General features: G+C 19.0%; 3 protein-coding genes across 3 annotated transcripts; 2 read left to right on the top strand and 1 right to left on the bottom strand.

Annotated features, from left to right (window-relative positions):
- Window positions 1-775: 775 nt before the first annotated feature.
- Window positions 776-2,797, top strand: PGSY75_0525100 (acyl-CoA synthetase; the record flags this gene model as incomplete). The annotated part of the gene is made up of 1 exon (XM_018784532.1): window positions 776-2,797. One exon carries the CDS (start codon window positions 776-778, stop codon window positions 2,795-2,797), a length of 2,022 nt encoding a protein of 673 aa, XP_018643187.1.
- Window positions 2,798-4,315: 1,518 nt separating this feature from the next.
- On the top strand, window positions 4,316-9,468 carry PGSY75_0525200 (hypothetical protein; the record flags this gene model as incomplete). The annotated part of the gene is made up of 3 exons (XM_018784533.1): window positions 4,316-9,141; window positions 9,228-9,319; window positions 9,425-9,468. 3 exons carry the CDS (start codon window positions 4,316-4,318, stop codon window positions 9,466-9,468), a joined length of 4,962 nt encoding a protein of 1,653 aa, XP_018643188.1.
- Window positions 9,469-10,643: 1,175 nt separating this feature from the next.
- Window positions 10,644-11,458, bottom strand: PGSY75_0525300 (hypothetical protein; the record flags this gene model as incomplete). The annotated part of the gene is made up of 1 exon (XM_018784534.1): window positions 10,644-11,458. A coding segment is annotated over one exon (815 nt), but the record flags the coding sequence as incomplete, so codon positions are not given.

The raw sequence follows: 11,458 nt of genomic DNA on the forward strand, positions 1-11,458 counted from the left end.
AAAAAAATTATAATTTTTTTTTTATTTTTTTTTTTTTTTTTTTTTTTTTTTTTTTTTTTTTTTTTTTTTTTAATATTGAATGAATCAATTATTAAATCTGATATTTTTTCTATATAATAATTTTTTTTTTTTTAATATAAATTTGTATGTTCATAATAAAAAAAAATAAGAATTTTTTTTTTTTTTTTTTTTTTTTTGTTTGACAAAAGGAATAACCTTATTTGAATTTATTATTCATATATATATTTTTGTACAATTATTATAATTTATATAAGATAAAATTTAATTATTTATTTATTTTTATTATTTTTTATTTATTTATTCATTTTTTTTTTTTTTTTACTTTTATTTTTTTTATTTTTTTTTTATTATTAATTGTAAAAAGTATATTTATTTATATATATAAATAAAATATATATTTTTATATTCAATTAGCAAAAAAAAAAAAAAAAAAAAAAATATATTATATATTATATAATATATAATATATATATAATATATATATTTTATATTTATATAATAAGAATAATAATATGTTTTAATATTACAGAGTATTAAATAAATTTTTGTATAAAAGATCGATGTTTTGTTGTGAATATTTGAATATATATATGTAACAATATTAATAAAATAATAAACTATAATATTTATAGTTGTGAATATATAGAATATATTGTTTGTACATGTATTCACAAATATATATATATATATATTAATATTTATTTAGTTGTATAATTTTTTTGTTATTTTGAGTTTGATAATTTGTTTTTAAAAAATGGATAAGGGTAATAATGAAATATTATACTCAGTAAAAATAAGTGAACCCAAGGACAAGAACTGTACTGGTATATATCGTCATCCAGAATATAAAGATAAATTATGTGAAAATTTTGAAGAGAAGGCATATAATAATATGTGGGAATTGTTTGATACAATATCAACTAAATTCAAGGAAAGAGATTGTATGGGTGTTCGTGAGAAATTAGAAGATAATAAACGTGGTGTTTATAAATGGACAAATTTTGGAGATATAAGGGAATTAATAATAAAGGTAGGTTCTGGTTTGCTTAATATGAATGCATGTCCATTAATTATGTGTGAGGATGAAAGGATTCCAAAGGCTCGTTTTTTAGGTTTATATATGCCAAATTGCCCAGAATGGAATATATGTGATTTAGGTTGTAATGCATACAATATTATTACTGTACCTTTATATGATTCTTTGGGTCCACAATCAAGTAAATTTATATTAGAGCAAACACAGATGGAAACTATTGTATGTAACAAGACTTGTGCTAGTAATTTATTTAAGTCTTTAGAAACATGCGAAGTAATATATTTGAAAACATTAATTTTAGTTGATGAAGTCGATGATGAAATTAAAAAAGAGTGTAAAAAATTCAATTTAAAAATTATATTATGGCAAGAATTAGTTAAACATGGGGAAAAAAAAATTATAAAAATACCACAAGGAAATTTGAATAATATTTTTTCTATATGTTATACATCAGGAACAACTGGTTATCCTAAAGGAGTTATTATGACTAATAGAAATTTTATAAGTATATTAGCTGCTGGTTATATTGGTCCAGCTAGATCACCAGATTTATGTATTAATGAAAATGATATACATATATCATATTTACCATTAGCACATATATATGAAAGATTATTGATTTATTTATTTATGGCTCATGGTGTCAAAGTTGGTTATTACTCAGGTAATGTTCAAACATTATTAGAAGATATTCAAGAATTAAAACCAACATTATTTATTAGTGTACCAAGATTATATAATAGAATACATGAAAGGATATTTAATTCTTTAAAGAAAAAATCGGGTTTAGTTCAGTCATTATTTAATAAAGGTTTACACAACAAAATAAAACGATTAGGTTCTTCTGGATCCACATCTCACTTATTATGGGATAAATTAGTTTTCAATAAAGCTAAAAAAATTTTAGGTGGACATGTTAGAGCTATGTTAAATGGTTCAGCACCTATTAGTGTTGATGTTGTCAAAAAATTAAAAACTATCTTTTGTGTACCCATGTTTGAAGGTTATGGAATGACTGAATCATTGGGTGCTTCCTTTATAACACATTCGAAAGATCTTAATATAGGACATATTGGAGGTCCCGTCCCATGTGTAGAATTTAAACTTGTATCTGTTCCAGAAATGAATTACTTAGTAACAGACAACCCACCTAAAGGTGAATTATATTTAAGAGGTCCAAGTACTTGCAACCTAGGTTATTTCAAATTAGAAAAAGAAACAAATGAATTATTAGAAACAGATGGATTTATTCGTACAGGAGATATTGTTTCATTTAATCCAAATGGATCATTAACTATTATAGATAGAAAAAAGAATATTTTTAAATTAGCACAAGGAGAATATGTAGCTGTAGAAAAAGTAGAAGCATCATATAAACAATCTTTATTTATTAGCCAAATTTTCGTATTTGGATATTCTTATGAATCTGTTCTCGTTTGTGTTATTTGCCCATCTACAGATTCTATCGATATATGGAGAACTCAAAAGAAAATCAAAGCAACTGATGAAGAAGTAATTAAATTACCAGAATTTAAAACTGATGTTATTAATGATTTAACATCCATAGGAAAAAAAGATGGACTCAAAGGATTTGAGCAAATTAAAGATATTCATTTTACTCTTGAGCCATTTACTATAGAAAATGATTTAATGACACCCACGGGCAAAATTAAAAGACATGAAGCTAAAAAAAGATTTAAAAAGGAAATTGATCAGATGTATGAAAGGTTGAAGAATTAAAACATAAAGGATAATACACATACATATGTATATATATATATATATATATATATATATATATATATATATATAGAAGAAACAAAAAGAAGTGGAAAAAAAAAAAAAATAAAAGCCGTGATTTCTGTTTTTTTTTTAAGAAAAAATATTATTAACAAAATGTTATGTATATGTATATGTATATATATATAATATATATATGTTTATATATTTATATTCCGTTAAAATATATATACATATACATATCCTTTTATATATATATATCATTTTGTTTCATAAAATGACAATTTAAGTATAATTTAATGCTTAAATTATGGTTCATTTTCCTCCTTATAAGAAATGAAACATTTTAATAAATAAAAATTTGTTGTGTGAATGGAAAATATTTGCACATAAAAAAAAAAATATATATATATATATATATATATATATATATATATTTTATATATTTATACATTTGCACTATTTTTACATTTGAATTTTTTTTTTTTTTTTATTTTTTTTGGATTAAAATGATATCATATATTATGAGCATTTTATTCATATAAGGTTTATAAAAAATTAGTTGTATATGTCTATTTTGTATATATATTTATATATATATATATATTTTTTTTTTTTTTTAATATGTTTGTACGTTTTTTTAAAAAATCATATTGAATGATAAAATTTTTATAATACTTAAAAAAAATCCATAGGTTGTTAAGAATTGGGTATATATATACCTACATACATAAATAGATACATACATATATATATATATATATATATATATATATTTATATATTTATATTTTATATTTTTATTTTTAATAATTTTAAAAAAGCATTAACAAAAAGAAAAAAAAATAATAATGTATCAATAATATGAATTATAAGTTATATATAAATTAAGTGAGGTGTTAAAAAGTAGTTTAGTATTCCACTTAATATATTTCATAGGAACATAAATAAAATATTAAATATATATATATATATATATATAATATTTTTACACAATAAAAAAATCATTTGTTAATGTTATCATATTTTTATGATTGTACCAAAAAAAAGAAGAAAAAGAAAAAAGAAATGAAGAACAAAATTTTGTGATCAAATTTTATTCAAGTGTGTAAAACGTATTCATTTATTATGGTTACTAAAAAAATTTTTTTTTTTTTTTTTTTTTTCACCAATAATAAAATATATATATTATTATAAAATATATTAGATTGTGCATTTTTTATTATTTTTTATTATTTTATATTTATTTTTTTTGATTACTTGTTCTTTTAAAAAAAAAAAAAAGGTAATATTTAAAATATTTATCTCTGATTAAAACAAACCTTTTTATGTTATATATATATATATATATATATATATATATTTATTTATATAATCATGAAATATTTTTATGAAGGAAAAAATACAGTGAGATATAATATGATATTAATATAATAAATAGTTATAATAAGAAATATATATAATATATATTAAAAGTTATAATATACTTATATATATATATATATTATAATGATTTAATATGAATGGTACGGAAGAAATTAATAGCATATCAACAAAGAATATTTCGACAAATGAGTTAAATGAAAATATAAATGGTAGCTTAAATAATAAGAAAAGAAAAAAGGCACAAAGAGGATATGGAAATGATGATATAAGTGATGATATAAATGGTAATGTGAATGACAATAAAAATGATAATATGGATGATAATATTAATGACAATATGGATGATAATATTAATGACAATATGGATGATAATATTAATGATAATAATTTAAAAAAAAACAATGTTGTAAATATGAAGGATTTATTTTCAAGCGAAAGCGAAAGTTTAAAGGATGAAGATGATAGTAAGGATTCATTGGTTGATTTTAAGAGCCCTAAAAAAAAAAAGTCATCAGATAAAGAAAAAAGAGATATAAAGAATAAGAAGAATGTGAATAATATAGAAAATGTGAATAATTTAGAAGAGAATGTATTAAATAATTCGACAAGAGAGCAGTTGGATGATGACATAGAAAATGATATAAGTGGTATGAATGTATTATTAGACGATGTAGATTTAGAAAGTTTTTATGGTAGTACTGGAAAAATAATAAAATTAAGAATAAGGAATTTTTTAAATCATGAAAATTTAGAATTAACATTTAATTGTTATAAAAATATAATAATTGGAAAAAATGGTAGAGGTAAAAGTGCAATTGCACAAGCTGTTGCTGTTGGTTTAGGTAGTCAAGGCAAACATGCAGGAAGAGATATAAATTTAGCTAACTATATAAAAGATTATGATAAGAATAAAAAGAATTTAGTATGTTCTATAGAAATATTTTTATCAAATTCAGGAAATAATGCTTATAAACGTGATATATATGGAGATGTAATTGTAATAAAGAGAATGTTTTCTTCTCATTCTAATAAATTTTATTTATATGGATTACAAAAAAATATTTACACATCAGATATGACAAGGCATATATTAGAAAAAAAAAAAAAAAGTGAACATATATCCCCCAATAAATATGAAGATAATAATAATAATGATAATAATAATGATGATAATATTTATAATGATAATATTTATAATGATAATATATTGGGTACCAAAAATAAAAACAATAAATTTAATCAAAATAAATATGTAAGAAAAAAGTCATTCATTGAAAATTATTTAAATTTTATCAAGCTAAATATTAAAAGCCCATGTGTATATTTAGATCAAGAAAAAGGAAAACAATTTTTTTCAAATATTACACCAAAAACATTATATAAATTTTTTATGACGTCAGTTGGTTTAAATATTGTTGAAGATGAAATTGAAAAAGAAGAAGAGCTTTTAAAGAACTGTTTAATTAAAATAAAACAAAAAGAATTATTATTAAGTCCATTTGAAGAAGAATTAAAAATATCACGTGAAAGGAATATGTTGTTAGAAAAGAATTTCAATATATTATATTTATATGATTGTAATTATAAAAAAATAATATTTTATGAACTATTAAAAAATTGTATTCTAGATTTTAATGAATATATAAAATATGAAAGTATTAAAAATGAAAATATTTTATATAGTATAGAATTTAAAATGAATACTTTAATAAATAAAAATGAAGATATAAAAAATGAACTAAAAGATGTGTTACATAAAGATTATAATATATATAATGATATAATAAAAAAGAATATAGATAAAATATTTAAATATAATAATATGATAAATGAATTAAGTAATATAAAAATAAAACATATACAAAGAAAAGATGAAATTCTTAATTATCTTAGTTCATTTGAAAAAGCTAAAGATAATAAAAATATTGTACAAGAATATATAAATAAATATGAATCACAAATTAATTTATTAAAAGAAAAAATTAAAACAGAAAATGATAAAGAAGTTGAACTTATTAACGAAATTAATAATAAAGAAAATTCAATATATGAAATGAATTATTTAATAAATAAGTATCAACATAATATTGATGATATTAATAAAAAGATAAAATATATTTCTATGCAATCAAATAAATTACAAAAAATTAAAAATAATGAAATCAAAAAAAAAATATATATATATGGATATGATATATATAATGTAAGAAATAATATTATAAAATATTTCAATATGACAACTATCATGTCTGAGAACAATTCATATCATGATAATCTAACAAAGGATAACACAAATGAAAATAATAATATTAATAATAATAATAATAATAATATATTCATGGATGAAAAAAAAAAATATAAAAACAATTCTTCACATAATAATAATAATAATTCCTTTTATTTTAAACATGAACCTATAGGTCCAGTAGGTGAATATATAAAATTAAAGGGACCTGTTGAAAATACAAAAATTTTATCTATCATAGAAAAACATTTAGGTGATATATTTTATTCATGGCTTGTCAGTTGTTATGAAGATAAAAATCATTTAAATAAAATGGATATAGAAAATAAGAGTAAATTTAATATAATCATAACTAATGCATTCGTGCATGTTAATCGAGAGAAACTATTACAAAATATATATTTTTTATTAAGTCGTATCAAAGGTAATACTATATATTCTTATTTAGATATCGATTTATTGCCTACACCTTTATTATTTTATCTATATGATAATTTTAAAATATTACAGACTCTAATATGTAAAAATTCTAAAGAATTACAAGAATTATTGCATGTGAATGATAAAAAAATTATAAAGTCTATATATGTCATCGACGATTTTGTATTAGTAAAAATACTATCAAATGAAAGTTTACATTATATTCCTTCAAAGCAGGAATATTATAAAGATGTTCTTTTTTTAAAATGGACTAAAGACGAACAGAAAAAGAACAATAATATGGAAAATGACAAGAAAACACAAAGTGAAATAAATAATAATGATCCAAATAATAATAATAATAATAATAATAATAATAATAATAATAATAATGATGATGATGATGAAGAAAAAAAAAAAAAAAATCTTCTTGAACATCTTAATTTGTTGCAATCAGAATTTCAAACAAACGAAGAACAAATTAAAGAACTAGAAAAAACAAAAATTCAAAAAGAAGATGAAATATCCAACATGTCCAAGAAAATATTATCTTATAAAAATGTTGTTAATAGTTTAAACGAATCATTAGAAAAATGTAAATATTCTCAAGACGAATTAAAATATGAATTAAAAAATTTAGATGAATTAAAAGCTAACCATGATAATATATTTTCAGAACAATTAGATATTGAAATAAAAGATAAAAATAATGATATTAAAGAAATTGATGAATATATAAAAGATATAAATGAATATATTAACATCTTAGAAATAAAAAAAGATAAGGCATTAAATAATAATAGTTTATATAAATGTTTTATATCTACACATAAGGAATATTTAAAAAAAAAAAAAGAAAATATTCAATATATAATAGAAGAATATGATAATTTGAAAGAAGTATTAATTAAATTAGAAAAAGATAAACAAAAAAATGATGAAATCGCATCAAAAAAAAAAAAAAATTTTATCATATCAATAAATAAATTGAATAGTATATATGTGGAATCGATACGTAACAATTTTGATTTGGATCAAATATTTTTGAGAAATCCATTTTTAATATTGAAGGATAAATATGAAAACTGGACTATAACAAATGTAATCATAAGGAGAAAAAAAAGGGAGGATAATATAAAGGATGTTCATAAAACAAATGGTGTGAATAATTTAAATGTGGGGGATATTATGAATTATGTGAATAAACCAAATCATAATAATGATCACAATGATGATGCTATAAAAACAAGTTGTATTTCCATCGAAGAAAACAAATTAAATGAAAATTATCAGATAGAAACTATTTTTGTCATTCATAAAAATCTAGAAAATATAACAAAACATGATGAAGAGCATATTAAAGTGGATATTCCTTTGTCATGTTTAAATTCTTTTAATAAAATTTTTATGTCCTCAAAAGGTATAGAAGAAAATATGTTAGAAAACAGCAAAGACAGTTATAATAAAAGTGTAATAAAAGTGGGGAATAATAAGGAAGGAGAAATCGAAGTATTAATAGAATTAGAAGAATATGTAAAAAAAAATATTGTGAGTAATGTTTTAAATGATAATATAAAACAAGTAGATAATATGGATCAGAATAATAGAGATCCAAATAATATAAGTGATGATAATAATGATAAATATAAATATTCTGATGAAAATAATAAAATGATTGAAAAGAATCATAGTATAATAGAAAGAAATATTTTTGAAAATGATCCAATAGATATGTTAAATGAAAAATATGAAGATATATTATGGAAAAAACGATGTAATAAAAAAAAAGAAATATTAGAAATATTAAAAATGCATGGATATATAGAAAAAGAAAATAATACAGATAATAATTTAAAAGATTATTATAATAATTTAATTGAACAATATATAAATGATGAAAAAAGTTTTGAAAAACAATTAAAACAAATATCTGATTTAAGAAATAATTATGATATGCATTTTTCTAATATCACATTAAGAAAATCTAAATTTCTAGATATTCTAGAAAAAACAAAAAATCAAATCACATTACATTTTAAAAATATGTTAAAACTTATGAATAATTATAAAGGAAAAATTGAATTTGATGATATAAATAGAAATCTAAAAGTCATGGTATCAATTAATCAGGATATTTCAAATAATGTTTATATGGAAATTAATTCTTTATCAGGAGGAGAAAGATCAACCATACAAATGGCTTTATTGGCTTCATTTTCTTTAACAGAATCTTCTTCATTTCATATTTTTGATGAATTAGATGTATACATGGATGAGCTTACCAGAGTTAAAAAGTAAAAAGAAAATATAATAATTAGTATATATACATATATATATATATATATAAATATATGTGTGTGTGTGTTTATTTATTTTTTAGTATGAGGCTCTTTTGTGACTTTGTTGAAAAGAATAATGATAAACAATATTTTTTTATAACACCTCACATAGAAATAACTGAATTATTTTTAGGTAATTATTATGAGTATATGTACAAATGAGTTTTTTTTTTCTACCATTACATATATATATATATATATATATATATTTATTTATTTATTTATTTTTATCTTGTAGGGGATGCGAAGCAAAAGAAGGCTAAAATATTAAACTTATCTTAATTAGTTCCTTGGGAATTTACTTTTTTTTATTTTTTTATTTTTTTATTTTATTTTTTTTATTATTAACAATTTTATATTTCATCATCATAGATACGATGTTTAATTCATCTTTGTAAATTGATTATTTTGTTACTATTCATTTTTTTTTTTTGTAAATATTAAAAAACAAAAAATTTAAAATATAAAATATAAAACATAAAACATAAAACATAAAATTATTTTTTTAAATTCGTTTTTTATATATAATAGTATAACAATATATGAGTAATATGATATATTAAAATGTTGCCATATAATATGTTCTAAATGTTCATTTTTCAACCCTTTTAATAACTCACATATATATATATATATATTTATATATTTATATTTATTAATGAGGACATTATTATAATTATCCTTTATGATAATGTAAAACCTTAAAATAGACAAGTCTTCCTGCTCATATTGACATATTACTTTTATGGTTACATTATTAATGATACAATACATATTCACCCTACATATATAGGAAGACCCGAAAAACCACATGAACATATTAAATATACATATATATATATATATATATATATGTATATATTTTTTGAATAGATCTATAGTAATATATATACACACTTGTGTTGTAAAACTGACAGGTAAGATAATATGACAGATGAGTAATATATTTACCATCATGTATGGTGAAATAATTTAACAATTTATTAAAATATTATTGTTTAAAACAAAATTAAAAGAAAAATTTATATGGATATAACATATGTTCTATTAAAATTAAAAGATCTTAGAGATACTTTGAAAGATGATGAAATAAAAGATAAATAAATAAATATATATATATATATAATAATAACATAATTAACAATATAATAATAAAATAAACAAATAAATGAATAAGTCTATATATATATATATATATATATATATATATTTATATATGTATATATATTTAGAGTAACAAAAATAAAGGGAGACATATTAATTTTTTGAAAACAAAAAGAAACTTAATTCTTATAATAAATTAATTCGTTCAAAAAAATAAAATATTTTTTTTACTATTTCCATTGCATTAATTGTGTTATGTATAAAAATAATGTTCAAAAATATATAAATAATGTATACAATATGTATATGTATATACATATATATAAACATGTAATATATGAATTTCTTTTAATTTATATGTAATAACTATTTTTATAAATATCATCTCTGAATGTATACATATTATTATTGTTATATGACTGGATAATATTTTTGTCATGTATACTATTATTATTAATATTATTATTATTGTTGATTGTGTTATTAGCATTATTTTGATGTTGATAATAATTATTAAAATTCATAGAACAGTTGGTTAATTCATTATTATCATTATTATTTGCAGATACATTTTGATTGACATTATTTGTATACTTTGTATATTGATTTTGTTGTAAAAATCTTTGAGATTCATCATTAATGACATGTTCATTATAATTTATCATATGTTCATTTGTAATATTTTTTGTTCCATTTAATGTTTGTAAGTTTTTTATAAAGTTAATAGATTTATTATTATTTTGTGGTTGAGCTATTGTTAAAGATCTTTTTTTTGATGTATGTGAAGGTCCATTTATTATGTTTTCATTTTGTGTTGTAACAAAGTTATTGATCGCATTTAATTGCATATCTTCTGTATTGTTTGTAAAATGGCTAGCAAAATTATTTGCACTATTATTACAATTTATATTATTATTATTATTATTACTTTTATTATTCTTTTTACTATTATTATTTACATTATTCATATTGCTTACATTATTAATATTCATATTATTTACGTTCATATTATTTACATTCATATTATTTATATTAAGATTATTTATATTATTATTTGATGTTACGTTGTTGACAGGTGCATTAAAATTCAGCATATTATTTTGAGTCATATTATTTGTAAAAGCATCATTAAAATGGTCTGTATTATTTTGATAATGAACATAAAATT

The sequence above is a fragment of the Plasmodium gaboni genome, chromosome 5, assembly GCF_001602025.1.
Source record: "Plasmodium gaboni strain SY75 chromosome 5, whole genome shotgun sequence".
Lineage (NCBI taxonomy): Eukaryota > Apicomplexa > Aconoidasida > Haemosporida > Plasmodiidae > Plasmodium > Plasmodium gaboni.